We start from the raw sequence: 21,138 nt of genomic DNA, 5'->3' as shown, positions 1-21,138 counted from the left end.
TATACTTGGACGTGCAGAAAGTATAAGTCATGGATACTTGAGCCTAAAGTAAATGTTCGTAATTGATTGATTATTGCTTGAGTGTCTCCTACATATGTGGGGATGGTTTGCCTTGGTCATCAGATGGGGTCCAGACTCATAGAGCTAGCATAGGTGGCTAGCAATTGATAGGACCACGTAGAAGTGATTCCTGAACTCTATCACAAAGAGGAATCTTATACTTATAGTGCTATAAGGTGTTCATATGCTCTTAATCTTGAGTATATGTGGATGAACCTACGAAGTTAGGACTTTATACTTCGACATACCATGGGGGTGAGATATTTATATATCAACAGTTTTGTATGTTGGATATATGGGAATAGTTAGTTGGGGCATGCATATGCAATACAAAATTTATGTCGACCAATATTGCTTCAGACTAATGCCCCATTGGGTCTTCCTAGTTAATCATCCACAAACTAAGCGGTTAGTGATGTGGCTTCGAGTCACGTTGGGTGTTGGAATACTTGTAGATCTTATTGTCTAGTGGGAGACAAGTATGACACTTATGAATGTTCGCCTTTTGGACAAGATATCGCAAGGATAAGATGTAATTGAGGAGGTGATAGCCATATGAAACCTGACCTTAATTATGGGTGTTACGCAGAGGGTCAACACGTCGAGACACTTATAGGTCAAGGACAAGGGTTGTGCTCAACACAACAAGCCTCTATAATTAACACAATGTCTAACTCTGAAGTGCGGCTTTGTTTACATAGTGGTAATAACCTGAGTTAGAATGGCCCTAGTGTGCTATTTGTTTGCAGGGGCATTATGGTCATTCTAGGAGCCGGATTAGACATGTCTTAGGTCCCTCCTCTAGCCTCTATAATTAACACAATGTTTAACTTTGAAGTGCGACTTTGTTTACATAGTGGTAATAACCTGAGTTAAAATGGCCCTAGTGTGCTATTTGTTTGCAGGGGCATTGTGGTCACTCTAGGAGCCGGGTTAGACATGTCCTAGGTCCCTTCTCTAGCCTCATTCTCGACTGCTACGTTGGTACCTACTCTCCATTTGGTTGGTTCAGCCCAATGATAAGTCTAGACATAGGCTTAATGTAAGGCTCATTTGAGATAGACCAATTTATTCTTATATATAACATATGATAGGAGACTTTTGGGTACGCATGAGAACCGATCAGACACACACAATTGATTTCCCACGACGATTGGACTCATGCATGCCATTACGGACACATGGCCGAGCAAGGAGTGAGGAGGCCAACGATCAGCCATCATCCTCAGTTATTCTAGAGATTCGGGATAACCCCGATCAGCCCATGCCACCAGCCGCTACATCAGCTACCTCGCGGAGATCGCAACCTTTGAAACTAGGTATCCCAATAAACCGATTGCGTGAGTTGTTGCATGTTCGTATGATTGATGATCCTAGGCTATTACTCTGCATATTAAAATTTTAAAATCCCTAGGATATCATGGTATAGAAACCAACAGTGGTATTAGAGTCGTATCATAAGATATACATGTGCTCGATAGAAATCGGTAAAAGATTGGTCGGGACTAATCAAGGAGTTAGTTCGAACCAATATTAGGGGTTCAAGTGGCCGCCCACTGTGCTACTATTCTGTATGATTTTCTTGATGGATTATCATATTTGTATGATTCTAAGTTGCAGCTATGATTCCGGCCTCTCATGGTAGTTCGAATGTATGTGATATTTTCGATTTAGATGCCTTGCAAAGTTCCGTTAGTGAGGAGCTATAGGATCGATTGTAAAAGTTTAATTATTTACATTAGATTCCTTGTACGCTTCGCGAGTTGAAGCATAGGATGGATGTAAATTTGTTTTAAGCTTTTACGAATTACACCGAAAAATGTTTAGACAACATGGCGGTGGATTTCGACAGTGAAGTGAGAGGTTCTTACCGTGGTTGTTATGGCTGCAACAATGGCGGCATGAGGCGGAGCGAAGAACCCTAGAAGTAGCGGTAGTGGAAGAATCTTTGCAGATTTGGAAGTTATGATATTTTTTGCAGTTCCTATTATCAGTTCCCATTATTTAAAGTAGATATTTTATTATTTCCTATGTTGCAGAAAGCCACCATGGGAAAAACCATATTTAGATTTTTTTCATTATGCAATTAATATTATGGATGCATAATTTGTGCTTGGATTTATTGCATGTTTATTATGAAAATCTAGGTTGACCACCCAAATAGGATTAAAAATGGGAATATTGTTTTATTCTATTCTAACTTAGAGCAGATAATTAAGTGAATTAATCGGATCTTAAATATAGAGCCACATGTCTAAGGATTAATTGGTATGGGTTAGACCCTAGAGACCGGGACACTTAACTAAACTTGAATGTGATCATGCCTAAGGATGTGTGTCCAAATCAAAAATAGGTTTTCGATGATCGGGTTATGTCCGATTGGGTTGGCCTTCAGGTTGGTTTGGTTTGATTTGCACCCCTACCTCCCATACACTTTTGCTTATTTAAAATCAACACTTATTTTTAAGAAATTATACTCTTAATCCTTGCCTTAGAGTGATGCCTATTCTAAAAGTAAACTCTTCAAAAAGTCTCAATATATCGATAGAATTACCATATATTGATGGAATCATCATATTCCAGGGAATTATCTGTCAGTATTCCGGCTGAATTATGGAGAGAACTTTCCCTCAATCTCTCAATAATTCCACCGAAATTACTGAGGTACATTTCCTCACAATTCTAATGGATTAAATGAAGGAAGCATCCCTTGGTAGTAATTAAGGGATTACTGAGGGATATTCCCTCGGAATTTTGATGGATTACTGATGGAATCATCCCTTGATAATTACCGACAGATATTTTCCCTCAGTATTCTGACAGTTTACCGAGGGATAGACCAATCTATTGGTAATCCGCTAGTAAAGTTACCTAGGACGGTTTTACTAACGGTTTGTTCCGTTGAAAAGGTCATTTACAGAGGAATTTCAACGAAATACCAAGGAATTGTTATGTCGGCAAAGCCGAGAATTTTTATAGTATTTTACTTAATCAATTAAGCACTTATTTCATTGAACGCTTAAAATTTAAGTATTTCATTTTTAACACTTATTTTAAAATCCAAACAAACGCATGCTAAATTTAGATAGATAGAAACTCCAGTTTTTCTCCACTGAAAAAAAAAAAACTCCGGTCTTTTTTCATCCTTTGACAAGAGGAGGGCAAAGAATGTGGTCATATAGGTTCTTCGACTTCCTTTCTGTTATTGCATCTGATCTAGGTTCTTGGACTTCCTGTACAATATACGTAATTGTGGCATATGTAGTTGTAAGTGGGAAACAAATTACTAATGTTTGAGGAAGTCTTAAAATGGTTATTTCAATCTATCGCGGAGTTTCGTCCCAAAAAAAAAAATGTATATCATGGAATAACTTAAATGGCAATTATTAAACCAAAGGAGTTTGGATTGGATAGATAAAATGCGTTTCAGTAATGTGAATTGGTTTAGGTGATTCGACATTTAAAATCTTAAATTCAAGTTTTGTCAATAAAAAAGAAAATTCAGAAATCTGAAAAATTGTACTCCTTGATTCTTGTATACTAGACCCCACAAAATTGGTCTTTCACATCCACAAAAGCCATTCGCCTGGATGGTAGCAAAGGCATCGCAAGGGGGGCCACGGAGAATTCTTCCAAACTTGCTTGGTCAGGGATGGCAAGGGCAGAAGGGATTATATCCCTAACAATCGCAATCGTTACGTCTATGTTGAACCGACACGATGAAATATCTTTTATGGCTTTCTAACTAATGGAGAACCTGAAAGGGATGTCGAAACACATCATCTCGATAGCGCACCCTACAGTCCGATCAATCTTGTGGTCAAAGACCAGGTTTTGTACCCCAAACACGCTTTAGGACTTCTTTCTTTTCTTTTTCCTCAATTGTAACATGAGATTTCTTTGTTCTATATTAGTTACTCAGCTTGTGTTTGAATTTAGAGTAGAATAGCAATTCTACTCCACTCAACATTTTGAAATAATAAAAGACAAAAAAAAATTATTGCAAGTATTAACAAATATATGAATACGTGAAAATATATATATGTATGTGAAAGTAGATGAAAAATTTATTATTCAAAATTTGATTAATAAAAATACATATCCTACCGAATCATAATTTGTAACTCGCTATTCTCTTGCCTAGCAGGCAAAGATACAAACGTAAAGGAATTGATAAATGCCACTTAGATTTATGGACTTTTTGTCTGAAATCAGTGCCTTGAATACTAGAAGAAAAGCACTTATCCCTAACAAAATTAGGTGAATATCCAAAAATTGTGCTTATTATAGAAATAACATATTATATAGAATTATATAGATATCGAACAAGATTTTTATATTAGCTAAATCATAATCTACAATAGAATAGAACTTTAAAATAGAACTTTAATTAAAATATTAATATAATATTGTAATATAATATAAAAAGTAGAATAAATTGGATTAGTATATAACAGCGCTCCAAGACCTCTTACTATAAGACCTGATCTCAGAAAAACTAAAAGAAAATCATGTATTGGTCCAGGAAAGCTGTAATACATGAAGATGATATCTGTCTAGTGTGATGTACGAAATATATGACAAAGGTGGAGTATTGGAGTATTTATATTGATCGGTCATGTCATATAAGCTCAAGTCGGACATTCAATTATTTCAATTTGAATAAAAATAATTATGAAAAGGTATGAGCGAGAAATTATTAAATGAAAGAAATGTTAAAACTATAATGATTATATTATTAAATTTGGATAAGAATTGAATTGAGTTGAATGTAGTAAAATCTTTATTTGAAATCAAATGCAGCTGCATTTCAATAAAGTTTGAACTTTTACATTATAACAAAAAAAAATCGATCTTGCAATTCCCCGAGCTTTCACAAACCGATTTTCTTTTCTTTTCTGTGATTTTTACCAGTATTTTTTTATTGCATAACTTAGTAAGCTTTTAATACCATTCTTAGATTGTGAAAAATTCCCTTCCAATTAACTTACGGTACATTTACCACTTAGGGGTCGATCGGATTCGAAATTGAATTAGTCATATCATAATAAATTTTTAAAAAATTAAATAGTGTATATAAGAACTTAAGGTAAATGACATAAAAAATCACAAACTTTAATTTTTTTTTACGTTTTATCACAAACTTTTCTTTTTTATAAAAGAAAAACTACCTCTTCGTTATCGATTTTACCACGCCATTGGCTACCCGGTAAACTTTAATCGGATGTGCTGAACGTGGCACTTGACGGTGCCACGTGACGCACATAGATTGGCTGATGGGCCAAACATCGCATGCAAACTTCAACTCTTCGCTATAAAAGACTCCAATGAATTTACCTGTAGGAAAGAGCAAAGTACCAGATCGATCCTTATAGGGCAAGAATGGACGTGATATATTAGTAGCACATACAACATAGGCCTCGAAATTATTCTTAAAAAAATTTTAAAAGGACAAAATGAAAAAAGAAAAAGGGGTGGAGGAAGCGGGGGTAAGGGGCCGATCGGTGGGGTCTCGCTACCAGCCACCAAGGGAACCTCCAATTTCCACCGGCCACTTATTGGAATTGGGGGTTCCCTCAATTACGGTCGGTAGGGCCTTGCCGCCCTTGGAATTGGGGGGTTCCCGCAATATCTATTGGTGGGGTTCTGCTGCCGGCCACCATCCCCAATTGGGGTCCCTCGTCAACACTGTGGTAGTCGGCAACCTCGATTGGGTTAGGGGGAGGCTGGGGGCTCGGCCCCCTCCTCCTCTCTCTTTTTTTTTTTTTTTTTTTTTTTTTAAAAAAAATTAGATTGATTTTTATTTAAAATTTCTTTTATAGCTCTCACTTAGCCAAGCGGCACTGTCAAGTGCTAGGTTGGCACGTTCGATTAAATTGGACGGGGTAGCTAACTGAGTGACAAAACTGATGGTGAATCGAAGTTTCATGCTGAGATGAATTTACACCTCCGTTTTTGTCGCAAAGTTTGTAGGCTTTAAACTTCAGCAAGCAAGCAAGCATATTCTTGATTCCGATGGACGATTCATTAATTAACCGGTGGGATGATTCCCGAGGCTGCCCACTGCACTCAAAGTATCCACCTTTTGCTGTAATATAATCCTCCTTCCATTCCTTCCTGAGCTTGTCAGCCGCAGAGCAGAAGATTTGAGGGTGACGATGGAGTGCGCAACCGGGAGCAACTTGTGGCTCTCAAGCTTCTGCATTTCTTCGTCTTCTTCCAGGCGAGCTCCCCTTAATGGGAACGCTTGTTCTGCTTCTTTCTGTCCGAAGACCCATAAGCTGTCTCCTTCTTCCTCGCTCAGGGTCGAAGCAGTCGGCTCCACTCCAACGGCTGCGAATCTTTCTCCTGACTCCAACCCAGTGGTAAGTCCAAAGCTCTGCTTCAGATGTCTCTTTCTGTTTGTTGGGTGTTCTGTATGAGGAGAGTTCAAGCGGAAGGACAAGACTGACCACAATTCTGTGCATTTTGCACTTTCATTAGTGATTTGATTTTCGGGTATAGCTCCGGGTAGCTGAAGATTGTCGAGATTGATCATGAAACCGAAAATTATGGACACCCTTTTGATCTTACATAGGTTTATGATTCTGTACCCTGCTAATTTCGTTGGTTCTTTTGCTTGTTAAGAAAGAAAAGGTTGGTCCTTCACCGGTGATAGACGATTATGTTTTCAGATTGTTAAGAATTTTATGCATCTCTTGCCTTCAGTTATTGTCGGGTAGGAGTGAGTGGGTCCTAGAAGTGAAGTTTGATTGCAGACTAATAATGGAACCAAGAACCATAAAAGGTCTTTGATGTTAAACAAGCTTCTGCTTTTCTTTATTAAAGGCGCGCCCAGGAAGTAAAGTGAGTGTGGCCAATCCTGTTTCAAAGAGCATTGAGTGGCCTTCCCCTGTTGATGCAACGCCGTTCTGGAAGCGGGAATTCCCTTCTTCTGATGTCAATTTTGAGGTCCCATCTAACACTGAGAAGGATCCTGACTCCCTGCATATAATACATGTCACGGCCGAAATGGCTCCAATAGCAAAAGTCGGTGGCCTCGGGGATGTTGTAACAGGACTTGCTCGTGCATGTCTGTCTCGTGGTCATACGGTGGATATTATGTTGCCTTTTTACGAGTGTATTCAGAAGGAACAGATCTCAGAGTTGACATTGATAACCTCGTATGGTTCATTCCATGATGGGAACTGGGTCCCAACTAATGCTTATCGTGGGACTGTTTCTGGGATCCCAGTGATATTCATCGAACCGTCAAATCATTTCTTCAAAGGGCAGTCAGTGTATGGGGGCTCATATGATGAGACGGAGGCATACTTGTTCTTCAGTCGGGCTTGCCTTGAATGGATGCAGGTCTGTGCGCTATCCTTAGAACTACTGTTGCATGGATTTCCAATTATAAAACGTTCTTGGTTGGGAAAAAAAATGTGAATGAAAGATCCCACTGAATTAAACTGGGATGCTTTTGAGTTCTATTTTCGACTGACTAGCAATTAGTTAAAATGCCAGACAATTCTAATGCTTTCTAATGGTTAGAATGGTGAACTTATTCAAACTATATTAATGATAAATTCTTTACATCTTGAGTGGAAGCAACCCTTTTTGCCTGGATCCTATGGAACAATTTGTTATTCTTTTGGAAACCTTAACTGTCTAAAGATCTATCTCATGCGCAGGTAACTTTGTTAAGGTCCTGTTCTTGATGCGCTAAAAATAAATGGATACAGTGCTGATAACAGTGAGATCTAGAATTTTGTAATTCACCTTTGGAAGATCGGTTTACAGGACTCTGTCAAGTTATCAACAATTTATTTATATTGTAGATAATATGGATCTCTCTAATCGTGAGTGTATAATTTTATTTCACATGCTTCTGATGCCTCTGTCATCGAGAGTGTATAATTTTATATCATGTGCTTCTGTTGTTAATAAAATTATGAATGATGGCAGGTGACCCTTGTGCAACCTGATATCATTCATGTACATGAATGGCAGACAGGTGGTTTGCCCCTGCTTTACTGGGACATGTACCATAATCTTTCCCTCAAGGTAATTTATTAAGCTTCTCCATGGGGATCAAAAGAAGTATAACTTCTTCTGTTCTCTGTCTCAATTCTTTAATCGATTATATTTTCATGTTGGTTCGTGATGGATTTGGATTTTTCATGAGATATTGTGGTATATAATTCCTATTGATGTAAACCTTTGTATGAATGCAGAAACCAAGGATAACTTTGACCATCCATAACATGGAGCACTATGGCGAGTGTAGGTATGTAGACATTGATTTCTTTCATATTGAACTTCGATTTGATGCTGGCCCAAAAGGAAGGACCTTGATTTGATTATTATAAGGGATAACAGTGGCTTTTGGACGAATTTATTTGTTTTTGGAGGGAAAAGAAGGGGCTGTCCTCGTCTTTCCCTCTATTTTTGCGTGAGCTGCAAATTTAGCCCATTGATGTGGTCATATGTAACTCTTTGCAGACAAGAGCAACTCGATAAGTGCGGCCTTGATGGGTCAATCTATGCGACTGAGGAAAAGGCGAGCTCTCAATTAGGCCTTATACCTTGCTTGCTACATAAGGTTCCTATGAACATGCAGAGTTCCATTAAAAATGATACTCAGAAACATGAAAGTTTTCAATTCATTCTCTGCGACTTAAGGGGAAAATTCAATTAATGTCCTAGCATGATTTAACCGTTGGCGCCGTCTGGTAATAAATAAAGTCCTGACGTGTGAAATTCTTTTGTCTTTTACGTGTTGTTGAAAATTGCTTGAGTCTCCAAATTTAGGCTCTATTGAAATCCTCAGTTCCTTTATTTTTCAAGATGTCAGGCTGTGGATGACCGAACAGTTGGTCATAATCCTGAGAGATTGAGCTTATTGAAGGGCGGCATCGTGTACAGCAATTCTATATTGTAAGTCACCTTTTCTATTCTTGTCATCATCTGCTTAAAACATGATCATGTATCTTTAGTTGAACATCCAGGCATATTGCCCTATCACCTGAGTATGTCCCCCAGAATTACCATCGGACAGCAAAGTAACTGTATGCCTAAAATTTTCCATTTGGGTTCCTGTTACCTGAGTTTCCATGCCAATTACTTAAAAATAAGTGACGCACGGTTGAAGAATGCCAATATAGGAATTACAAACTAAAAATGGAATGTGCTTATTTTAAATGAGCTGTTCGCAGATAACCTTTCACTCACTTCATCATGTCACGTTTCTCCCCTCTTCAGGACTGTCTCTCCAACGTATCTCAAGGAAACCCTTTGCTCTGGATGGCTTGCAAGCACTCTGCTTAGACATCGCGATAAGTATGTATCACGAATTTTCCTTTCAGGATTGGGGTTTCATGTATGGTTACCGAAATTTTATGCTCTGTGTTTTAGTCTAACATAACATGTTTAGAGTTGGTTTTTTCCTGGATCTATTAATGCCCTGGTCGAATTGTTCAGGTATGTTGGCATATTGAATGGGATAGACACTGACATGTGGAATCCTGCAACTGACATTTTCTTGCCTGCTAAATTTAATGGTGATATCCTTCAATAGGCCATTTTCTGATTTTGCCTAAACATATTTTGCTCCCTACGAAGAAAATAATCCTGAGGTGCATTTTGGTTTCATCTTCTCTTATTTGCAGCAAAAGATCTTGAAGGTAAGAAGTTATGTAAATACTATGTCCAGAAGGGGCTTGGCTTGGACTTGAAAGGGGACAGTATCATCAAAGGGGATAATACAATAGATGCATCAGTAAAGGTTCCCTTGGTTGTTTGTATTACCCGACTTGTTGCCCAAAAGGGTCTTCACTTGATCACTCACGCAATTAAGCGCGTTGAAGAACTTGTAAGTCCTTGCCACTTTGTTTCCTCTCCCTCTTTCTCTGTAATCCCTTTCAAGTCAGAGTCATGAATACTCGTGTTTGATGTTTCTTCATCCTCTTCTGTTGATGAGTCAACTTGGCTATGACTATGACCCCTAAATGAAAACATGGAAAATCTTGGTTTCCATCGATCTGTCATGCTTCTGTTAACTGTATTTTTTCCTTCACAATGCTACCTTTAGGGTGGACAGATGATTGTACTAGGAAAAGCTCCGGATCGGCGGGTAGAGAGCGAGTTCAAGTATCTCGCAGATTTGGTAATCACTAATCACAATCCATTTTATCTGTGATTGTATCTTGTACAACGATTTGTGATGAATTCTTTTGTAACCGAGCTTCTTCGACTTTCTGCTGTCCTCATGGACCACGTATAGTCCCCTTCCACTCGTTTAAAATAATTGAATAGTATAATCATTTTAACACTACTAACCTGTATTTCCATATTTAATATGAATATATTCAAATTAACTAAAACACCGTGAATTTCTTTTTCCTAACGTGCATTCGAATGGGATTTGACGAACAGTTAATCTAACTACTTGTAGCACAATCAAGGCCCTAGCGTGCGGATTCTTCTGATATACAGGTGAATGATCTTATCCCAGAGAGCTTTTGATTCCAGCAAGCTTTCTTTTTCTCTTAGAACATCCACAAAAGTTGGTAATGTCAGATAATTTTTTAATCTAGCTATGACTTTATACAGTGAAGAGCTGTCCCATATGCTCTATGCTGCAGCAGATATGGTGTTAGTTCCTTCCATGTACGAACCATGCGGCCTTGCCCAAATGATCGGGATGCGATATGGAGCAGTGAGTACTTTTACTGAAGGAATTCAATTTCAGGATCTCAACAAATCTTCGTCTTCATACCCCTGTTTTTATCTACTCATTTTTTCCCTTTATCAAATGGAGCTTCGAGTGTTAAATTGCCATGGTCAATAAGTTTGTAATGTCTGATGATAAATTTTTTGACGTATTAATGTAGTTTGACCTGCATAGAATCCCATGGGTCATACTAATTTATATGAACTGTGTTTCAGGTCCCGATAGTTAGGAAAACCGGTGGTTTAGCAGACACTGTGTTTGACATGGATAATCAATCAAATCGCGAGATGGCAAATGGGTACCGTGTTTAAATTCTTGAGTCAATACTGCTAATTTGAATCGATTCATGGACTGACGGACTTACTGCATTTCTTCTTGTTAGGTTTGTCTTTGAAGGTATTGATGAGGGATCATTAAACTGGGCTCTAGATCGTGCATTTTCTTATTACAGGGAAAGTAAGTAGTATTGTTCTTATGATAAGTTTAATTCCTTCCCGAGAATTCAGCATCTAGTGTAGCTTCTGTATAAAAAGAATGCCATATGCACACAGCAGAAATCTGGCAAGTCTATTAGGGGGAAAGCAGAAGAAAAGGTGAGGAAATTGCGGCATCTCATTTCAGAGATGCCAGAAATGGTATATGAGTTTGTTTTGATGTGGAAGACGCATGAGTTGCTCTAATAAAATTGCATTTCCTTTTTTCCGTCAAAGAGTACTTAATGGGCGTTTAATTATGGAGTTTTCTGTTGCCTGACTTTCGTCAGCAAACACGTCTTGGTTCGGGAGTTGCATACAAACATTATCCTCGACTCTAGACTGTGGTTACTTAATTAGACAATTTTGCCCTCTCCGTCAATTTCTGCATTTCACATGATGAACTGAGCTCGACAACATGCCTATATCCAAGTCCATGGTGCTCCCTTATTTTCAGGTTCCTGATTGCTTCTTATCTCAACAAACTTGTGGTGCAGATCCCAGCGTATGGGCCGGAACAGTCAGGAAGGTTATGGAAATAGACAACAGCTGGAACAATACTGCAGGGAAGTACATCGACGTGTACAACTCCGTGAGAGTACGGTGACACTGTATCGAACACACATCATTAGGTAATCCTCCTGTTGCACGCACAGATAACATTGGATGACTCGACAGACCTATCTCGTCACCGGGGAATGTTCTTGTCGGGAGTTCATTCAGGGCCTAACAATGATTATAGGGACTACTTGTAAATTAGTAAGTGTTTTGACTGGCATGATCAACTGCCCACTGTTGTATCATTCAATTCTTGTTTGTCTTGTAAAATGCTCGGATGGCCACTTTTCGATGCTATCCGTCTCTTTGTATGTAAGAATCTGCAGGAGTCGAGAACACGGAGCTCTTAGATCAAGAGCTCTGACGGGGACACTGAGAAGTTGCCATTTCTTCAGATGAGCTCATGGAGGTTACTGCATGGCAAAAGTCAATTAATACATTGCGGCATTGAAATGAATGGTTACAGCAGACTCATAATAAGAATGGAAAACATTGTAAAGGATGATTCACACGGGCCTTTTACGATGTGAGAAGTACGTCGATGACACCTAGACCACCGTAAAAAAAAAAAAAACGAATAACACTCTTCAGAAATTTCGATGTAATATTGCGAGGAAGTATCGTTCAGTGAGCATAAATAACACGGAAAACTTAAAAGTGAATTTTCAAAATACAGGGTTAAGCTAGTCATTAGATTTTATCCGCTTCGATCCATGACTCTCATTTTTCACGACTCATAATGAACCATTCATCTCGATCCACGACTTTCATTCATGCGCTTTTGCGATATATACTGAAGTCCAGTCGAAATTGGATCACCATGTGCTTGCAATCCAGACGAATCCTCCCATGCCAAACTAATGAGCCTTAATTCGAAGAGAACAGATTCGTTCCCAAACTCGGAGTCTCGGGCCACTGTTCTGGTCGGACCCTATGCGGTTGGACCCGACAGAAAACGGGTTCGGTTCTGTTTGAGGTAATTCAAGAAGACCCGTGGTGCCTTGTGTAATTACCTCTATGCCCTTGAGGGGGAAGAGAGGACTGACTGCGGAGGGTGAAAACGGGGGGGACGGCGAGGAAGGAGGAGGAGAAAGGCGCAGTTGACAGTGGGCTGAGCTGATAGGGCAGACTGACTGTGTGAGTGATCTGTTAGGGTTTTGAGAGGGGAGAAGAAGGGATGAAGGGAGTGGTGGGGATGGTGGTGTCGAACAAGATGCAGAAGTCGGTGGTGGTGGCGGTGGACCGGCTATTCCACAACAAGCTCTACAACCGCTACGTCAAGCGGACCTCCAAGTTCATGGCCCACGACGAGCACAACCTCTGCAACATTGGCGACCGCGTCCGCCTCGACAATTCCCGCCCCCTCAGCAAGCGCAAGCACTGGGTCGTCGCCGAGATCCTCAAGCGCGCCCGCATCTATACCCCTCCCTCTCCCGCCGCTTCCAATCCCTCTGCTCCTTCCGCCGCCAAGTCCTCCCCCTCCCCGCCTTCCTCTTCGTAGGCCACCACAGGTAAAGTTTCCTCCTTTTCTTATTTGAATAATTCTGTTTCGCGATTGGGTAGAATGTCGATTGGCGAGACACTTTTGTTTGCTCAAGTTACATACATACATTGGTGTCTGTTGGTGCACGCCTTTAGCCAATGATGTAGTTCGAGTGCATCATTGCCGTAGCATCGCGTATTAGGCCGCTCTTTTATTTTCTGTGAGCTATTCATTGCATAACGCTTACATGTAATCCAACAATAGGTAGATAGGGAAGTCAGTTCTCTAGTCTATGAGTTCAATCTTTTTTTGGTCGAGGTTTTGGCCGCGACGAAGTGTTAGTGCCGGCTTATACAATCAGGATACCTCCATGGAGCACGGTCAAGGTTTGGTCGGTCACGTGATAATCCTTACCTTTAGGGTGGGAGTCGATGTCAGGGAGCTACTGTGTCATTGGGGCTGAGACATCATCATGGACACTGTAAGTCGGATAGACCGGGGTTACCTTGGGCCATATCTTGCAGGGTGTTCTATCACCTAGTAGATTGATTCTTGGGCTGGTTTTGAGGTCTGTCTTGTGATAAGTGGTTACACAGTCCTAATGCGGGTGGAACAAGGGTGTCACGAAATCTAATCGGCGAGTCCCCCCTAGGAGTTGCATTCCTTGTGTAGTAAGCTGGGTTCTTTGGCCTCACAGATTGATACTTTTTACGGAATCGCAGCTCGTGACGGTAGACATTCTTCGGATAAGGGACATTGTGTGTGATCTTCTCATTTGTTGTGGTATGAGATTAAGGGTAAAATAAGAAGATGTGAAGTTCCAATTAACAGGAAAGTTATAATATATGTGATTGTGTCTATCAAAGAAAGGGAGGCAAATGGAGATGCTATAGCACTGCATCAGAGCTCGCTGGAAGGAAGTACCTTTTCTTATATAGGTGCGGTCCAACATAACAATCGGTGCAATTGGACAACATAATGGGAATAAATCTGATCATGGTTATGGACGTAGGGACTTTAGGGATGATGAAACGCCAGTCATGCCCAGCTTTGCCATAGCCTATCCTGCAATTCAGTTGTCCGATTTTACTTCATTTCTTCCTGCAACCTAGCAAATGCGGAAAAAGCTTTGAGTTGTGCTTGTGACATATATTGCTGAAGTTATTGTGATCTCATACTGATACTGGCATTCTCTTCTTTTGTAGGAAAGGTATTCAATGGGAAATGATCGGAGTGGAACCGCTCGAGCTTAGTTTCAGCTTCCAGATTAGATAGTGGTTGGTATCTGCTATGATTTCAGACTACTGAAGATTGAGTTCATGTGTATGTCTGTTCTGGACAGTCTGCTTCCGAGCTGAGATCATGTTTACGACTCATGTTTACAAAACATGTTACCCGAGGAGTTTTCGTTATTTTGATTTTGTTTGGAAATTAACATGATGTCATCCAGCTGTGCTCATGTTTCTTTTCTACAAAAGACACGACCAGTGACCGCGAATTTATTGAGGGGTGAAAATCTGGAAAGCTACCTGATGATTCTCATATTGCAATACATAACGTGAAACGAAGGAAAAACAGTTAGCGGTTGTTGTTAAACAACATACAGCCTTTTGATCAAAGAGTGTTTTCCTTACATCGAATACGAATCTTTACATCATTCCATCACGCTGGCCTCCATCTCAGATTTCCCATACAAAGAGAGCTCCATCTCTGACAGAGAGCAACAGACACTGAAACAATCAAGATTCCGATAGCATACAGCTGCAAAATCTGAAGGGTACAAACTACCATTCACCTGCGAGACCCCAATCTACCTTCCTAGAAGCAAAATAATTGTCATAAAAAAAATGGTACATCATCGATTAGCTTCAGGAGCCAGAAAAAATATTCAGGCCTCATTGAATCGTCAGCATAAACAGGATGAGGGCAAGGGCTAACCCAAACGGCCCCTGAAGATACCCAAGTCTCCAATCCGATGCACCGCCATAGTATGGCCGAGTCATGATGTTGAACTTGCAAGTCCCTGATGAAGGATCTGATCTTACGACTGTGGCCAGTCCATTGAACCCGCAGGCACTGTCGAGCTGATTATTGATCTGGTAGTAGCTATTGAACGCATATGAGATGTTCCCCTTTGCATCCAGTTCGCTACATGATGTCCCATAACCCAGGGCTGTGCAGTCCGCTCTAGCGCAGGCATAGCTCACGCTTGGCGCAATCTGTGCATCGTCAAGCTTTGCTGATGACTTCATGACACACCACTTTTGATCAAGGTACTGCACTCCCTTGGCCGCGATAATCCCCGAGTTCGTGGTCCCAAGGTTGAGAGAATACTTGGGCCTTCCATCATACATGAAAATCCCCCAGTGCCGCTCGAAGTTCCCCGGTTGGACGCTCTTTGCATCCTCATCAATCAGACTGAAGAGGTAGGCATCGATGGGACCAGGCCTCATTGGTGTCCCCTTGCCACCTGAAATGTGGGACATGAAACCTTGGTTGAACCGTTGGGCATAGACCAAGTTCGCATTCCTGTTGTCACACAAGCATAAATCAACACATCTTAGTCCACAAGTCTAAACATTTGGAAGTTCACAATGTAACTGCAGAATCGGGCATGAATAATTCTCCACCTGTCTCCATCAGTGGGCCATCCAATCTCTCCGACAATTATGGGCATATTACCGAAGCCGTTCTTCTGCAGGGTCCAGACGAGTGTGTCGTAGTTCGCATCAAACATATTGGAGTACGTGGCTGAGCCATCAGTAATGGGGGAGGAGTTGCCATCAAAGAAAGCATACTCAACAGGGAAGTTGGCATCCGTATAGAGGCTAATGAAGGGGTAGATGTTCACAGTGAATGGGGCCGCATTGTCGTTGAGAAACTTGACAATCTGAATCATGTATTGTCGGATGTCTGCACGGAAATCACCACCCGAGGGCATGTCCGACGAGCTCGCATAGACATCAGCATTTTGGGGGCAAGTAATCCTCACCTGGTTGTTCAGGCCGGCCCTCACAAGGGCAGCTTGGACATTTTGGAGAGCTGGGAAGGTCGTTTGAAGGAAGCTTCCATTGTATGTTTGAAGGAATGGTTCATTCCCTACTGCAACATACCTGTTGACAGCAAAACACAAAGTGTAAATTCCAAATTCATCAAATGTCAAAATACATAAAAGGTCTTGCAGCTATTCTAGAACAGTCAACACAGCATGGAGTATGGGTATTAACGGCTGGTATGAGGAAGAAAATATGGAAAGAGAGAGAATCCAATACCACGAAAAGACAAAAGGAAACCGAGAAAGGATGGTATGTTGGAGCAATATGCAGCTAAGGCAATGGCCATCTTATGGCTGCAGGCACAGAATGATGCCTCGTAAAGAACTAACAGCGAAGGGAAAGCCACATCAAAACATGGAAATGCAGTGGGAGCAAATAAACCCAAGAATGATGCCAAAATCTACAATCTCAAGCGCATATAAAGTCGATTCAGCATTAAGTCAAGAGTCTTTCTCAGTTGCAGGGCATTACTTATATTCTATTGTATGTCTACTAAGAAAGAAATTTATCTGGTCGTCTTCATGTGAAAGCATGGCAAAATCAATCGCTGGCTAGAACTGATGAAGATGGGACCAAAAGCAGAGGAAAGAACGTAGTCTGAATACTCAACTCACTTTGATTCCATATAGTTCAGTTACAGTTAGCTCAAAACAAGCTGGAGAAGCATCTTCTATCAGGTCGTAACGAATTCGGAGTTCCAACCCCGCTTTTATGTACAATAAAGAATGCGATGAATTGAATCTTCTAATTTCAAGCTGCTAGATTTAATGACTAAAGGACCTCATACAGGTTTCTTAGATAGATATATACAAGCAACCAACTACGCACAGCACACTATATTATAGAGCACAGCACAATCACCCAAAGATCATCATTACCACAATTAACATCTTCAAGCCCGACACAAACAGAATCCTCTACTTCCGCTCACATCACGAGCACTAACAGTCCAACCCGAGAATCTTATTCTGCTCGCTGAACTCGACATTCTGCACACTCTTTTGCTGTATTTGTCACAGCAGAATACCCAATATTCTTATATAGGAATAACCAAAACAAACTTCCTAATACTCGTAACAGCTTCAACCGCAATGATGGAAGCATATAAGAAGCTGTCTAAGAACAGAAGCTCGACAAAAGGGCAAACTTTCAGTTCACCTTATGTTGACATTACGGTTGGAAATATGGGTTGAGACGTTCTTGGAGACCCAGTTCTCGGCGGCCTTAAGGCTCGTGGCGAGGGTGGCGAGCATGTCGTTCGGGATCCCGACCATGACCTCGATCCCGGACCTCCCGAGCGCCGCCAGCGTATCGTAGTCCGCGTCGAACAGCTTCACCTTCTGGATACCGTTGTCCCTCAGCATCCTCACCACTATATGCGGGTCCAGATTGTGGGTTGACTGCGTGCCCCAGTTCGCACCAATCCCGTTCGCGAAACCCGCCGCCGACAGAAACAGGGCCAACCCCATAAACAACGAGAGCTTCCCCATTAGTTAGCAGCTGAAGCAGAAGCTCGGGAGCGAGCAAAGAGTGACTTTTATGGATCGGGAACTCTGCTATGAACACTGAAGAACCAGGGCAGAGCAAGAAAGCAGGGAAGAGGGCTGATTTGAAGAGAGAGAGGAAGGAGCTTTCAAGAACCCAACAAGACAGATTTCTTGGGAAAGATGATAACTTTAACAGCTCGAAATCTCGGGATTATGCTGCAGAGCTGGGAAGAGCTCAAGAATCCCACCTCAGATTCTCTGCAACGAAGCGGAGGAGGAGGGTAGAAGCTCTGAAACCATGGAAGAAGTGTGGTGGCTAGCTGGATAAAGAAGGAAATGATATACTGCAGCAAAAGAAGCAGAAATAAAGTAGATTTCTTTTGGAGGAGATGAGGAGGAAGAGGAAGGAGCAGGAGAAGGGAAAAAGCAAGACTGGTGGAGTGACGTTGATGCCGTAAGAATGAAGCTCCAGAATCTGTACCATTCACAGAGAGAGAGAGAGAGAGAGAGAGAGAGAGAGAGAGGCTATGCTCAATCAGCTCAAAGAGGGTGATGAAGATGGCGGATGCCCACTGAGACAGAGAATAAAGGTTAATGTAGGGGGAAAAGGTAATATATTATGGGCCCATCATCATCATCATCATCAATGTCCAACTGGTAAAATGAAGCTAAACTCTCAATGAGAGTTCCCCAGAGATCAATCTTGCGGGCATCATTTTCAATCATCGTCACCTTAATAATAATGAAAGAATTATGTTTTTTTCTTTCTTTGTCAAAGCAAAAAAAAACAGAGAAAAGAGAAACCGCCCACGCCACATGTGGAACGGTAATATGATCATGTGGAAAAATTGTAGCAGTTGGGAACAAAATCTATGATGGTTTAGGATGTTCGGGTTTTTTCGACCGGATTCCATTAGATGATCTTTCTTACGCCGAACGATACGTTGAAGTTTATACATTTTGTATAAAGAAAAACTATGGGCAGTCAAAACGGGACTTGAGTTGGTTGGGACTTGGGTTTGAGGCAGCTGATTCTTGAGGTGTATTTGAAGGTCGTACGTGATTTATTACATTCTAATCGAGGCCATGCTGGTGGTCATGCAACTCTAGTTAGTCATATTCAGTCCTTATGACCACGTAATTAGTTGATTTGTAACGGAGCATGTGTATAGGGAAGGCACTATGTCTGCAGATTGGTTGACAAATTGTGCGATGCAGTTCCCTCCCGGAGTTCATAGGCTGATTAGTTGTCCTCGGGAATTTGACCTTGTTTTGTTAAATGATGTTATAGAGGTCATCAAACCCCGTCTTTTATATTGTTTGATTTTATTTTGATGTAATTGGGTCAAGATCCCAAATTTACCAAAAAAAAAAGTTTCAAGAAAATAAAAGGAAAACATAGTAAAATTCGGCCTAACGTTCTTCGACAAGTGTTACATTCTTAATATCCTCGTCAAATGCAATTGCATAGCTACACGTGACTAAAAGATAAGAGATGTTCTTGGGTGGTCCTATCTCGCTACATAGTGTGAGGAATCATCAATTAAAATACATAAAATTAGAGAATTGATATTAATTATTTAGATTACTGTCATAATTATTTTTTATTAAAAATTTTTTATTGAACTTCCTTAACACGATTATTTAAAATTTTCTCAAAAGAAAGGGCTTTCCTTCTCTAGCTCCTAAAATAGCAGGAAGACAAATGACAAATCAGATGCGTGAATGCGACAAAGCGTCACGTCCTCGATATATAGGGTGTGTTTGGATTTGAAATAATGTTTAACTCAACTCATCTCAATTCTACTTATCTTCAATTCAACATCACAATCATTACTTTTTTTCATTTTAAAAAATTTTTTAACCATTCAATTCAATTTTTAATATTAAATTCTCTCAACTATTCATTACTTTTTCACAATTCAACAACACAATCATTACTTAATCATTATTTTCTCTCAATTATTTATTACTTTTTCACACTTTTTCTCATAATTCAACAATACAATCATTACAAACCAATTAAAATCAAAACTCAACTCAACTCTCAATCCAAACGCACTCATAATGGTGCGACGAGTGCTCTGCAATAGAGCTTCTACTGTGTTCCTCAGAAAAGTTGATTGCGTATGGAGGATTAGTCCGTAGATTACACAGCTCGATGATTTATATTATACTGAAACAACTTTAAATTATTTTGTGAAATATTACATAATGATGCAAAATATTTTGAAATTGTAATTTAATAGTACAAAATATTTTACGTAAATTATATGATGGTGCAAAATTTATAAATCTTGTAAAGAACGGCTTGACGACGTCAATGGCGAGATGACGATTTGTATTATACTGAAACAATTTTGAAACATTTTATACTATCAAGTAGTAAAAAAATATTTTATATTATGAAATATTTATAAAACTTTTTGAACTATTAATGTAATTTATCATGCGTATATAATTATCGTGAAATGTCAGATTTATCTGATAAAGTTTAATGAGGGCAGGTGTCTGCTGTGTCTTCGGGTGCTCGTGGTCTGTTCAGAATGCTGCCCTGGCAGCATGCAGGGTGGAGGTCCCACTTGACGGCGACCTGACGCCGTTGCCAATATTCTCGCTCGCTCTGTCCGGTTTTCTAGCGCCAACCGTCAACCTAACGCAGTTATTTGCCTTTTATTTATTTATTTATTCTCTCCGTTCAACCGGGAAAAAACGGGACGGTCCAGTCCGAGCTCATGGATTTGACCAGGCCCGACATTTTGGGCCCGGGCTGGACTGATTTCGGACGGAGATTGACTATCGTTGAGCAAAAAAGGGCTAAATTGGTTTCCTGCCCTCCAACTCTTACCTTTGATCCATGTCACACCTGCTATATTTATTAGTTTTTTATTTTTATTTTTTAATAATGAGAGTATTCGGATTTCGCTTGATTAATCCCACGTACATGTAAACATCTTGCAAGCTCACAAGACAGGTTAGTCCAGTCCTAAGATTTTAGGATTACGCCGGATTGTATCTTTTAGCATAATGCACCCAATGATGTTAGTTTCATCTCACTTTCCACCGAATTTTTGGACACACTAAACAAAATAGTCTTAAATCAACACCAAAAGTTTAAAATTGGTAAAACTAACTCATGCCTCGGTTATACGAGAAAAGGTTAACCCGCATGTTCTCATCAACCATGCTTGTGTACAATTTTTAACCGACGTTTAGATAATATTTAGGATCAGGAGATAAACAAAAGGGATGCCAATACTTCGTGGTACAAGACAAGCCTATAGGGCGCACTAGCACTAAAATTAAA

The 21,138-nt window shown here is 40.3% G+C and overlaps 3 protein-coding genes across 9 annotated transcripts; 2 read left to right on the top strand and 1 right to left on the bottom strand.

The window, feature by feature from the left end:
* Window positions 1-5,865: 5,865 nt before the first annotated feature.
* LOC116189363 (glycogen synthase-like) lies at window positions 5,866-12,252 on the top strand. Of its 6 annotated transcripts, none has more exons than XM_031519002.1 (15): window positions 5,869-6,425; window positions 6,889-7,410; window positions 8,008-8,106; window positions 8,277-8,329; window positions 8,545-8,602; window positions 8,897-8,979; window positions 9,304-9,381; window positions 9,523-9,602; window positions 9,711-9,913; window positions 10,142-10,207; window positions 10,496-10,529; window positions 10,647-10,759; window positions 10,990-11,072; window positions 11,157-11,230; window positions 11,745-12,252. In XM_031519002.1, exons 1-15 carry the CDS (start codon window positions 6,219-6,221, stop codon window positions 11,852-11,854), a joined length of 1,863 nt encoding a protein of 620 aa, XP_031374862.1. In that variant the 5' UTR covers window positions 5,869-6,218; the 3' UTR covers window positions 11,855-12,252. The 6 variants fall into 6 exon arrangements, 4 of the variants coding, with proteins under 4 accessions (XP_031374862.1, XP_031374861.1, XP_031374860.1 ...); XM_031519001.1 differs by having other exon boundaries at window positions 5,871-6,425; window positions 10,496-10,536; window positions 10,654-10,759; XM_031519000.1 differs by having other exon boundaries at window positions 5,871-6,425; window positions 10,133-10,207.
* A 397-nt stretch (window positions 12,253-12,649) lies between these two features.
* Window positions 12,650-14,739, top strand: LOC116189365 (30S ribosomal protein S17-like). 2 transcript variants are annotated; one of them, XM_031519005.1, is made up of 2 exons: window positions 12,650-13,316; window positions 14,494-14,739. In XM_031519005.1, the coding sequence occupies exon 1, from the start codon at window positions 12,983-12,985 to the stop codon at window positions 13,304-13,306; it is 324 nt and encodes a 107-aa protein (XP_031374865.1). In that variant the 5' UTR covers window positions 12,650-12,982; the 3' UTR covers window positions 13,307-13,316; window positions 14,494-14,739. The 2 variants fall into 2 exon arrangements, with proteins under 2 accessions (XP_031374865.1, XP_031374866.1); XM_031519006.1 differs by having other exon boundaries at window positions 12,855-13,316; window positions 14,499-14,701.
* A 157-nt stretch (window positions 14,740-14,896) lies between these two features.
* Window positions 14,897-18,405, bottom strand: LOC116189364 (glucan endo-1,3-beta-glucosidase 6). The gene is made up of 3 exons (XM_031519004.1): window positions 17,503-18,405; window positions 15,919-16,401; window positions 14,897-15,817 (listed from the first exon to the last, which is right to left on the bottom strand). The coding sequence occupies exons 1-3, from the start codon at window positions 17,832-17,834 to the stop codon at window positions 15,184-15,186; spliced, it is 1,449 nt and encodes a 482-aa protein (XP_031374864.1). The 5' UTR covers window positions 17,835-18,405; the 3' UTR covers window positions 14,897-15,183.
* Window positions 18,406-21,138: the final 2,733 nt, after the last annotated feature.

Source organism: Punica granatum, chromosome 8 (assembly GCF_007655135.1).
Source record: "Punica granatum isolate Tunisia-2019 chromosome 8, ASM765513v2, whole genome shotgun sequence".
Classification (NCBI taxonomy): Eukaryota; Viridiplantae; Streptophyta; class Magnoliopsida; order Myrtales; family Lythraceae; genus Punica; species Punica granatum.
The sequence above is the reverse complement of the archived record's forward strand: the minus strand, read 5'-3'. Positions and strand labels throughout refer to the sequence as shown.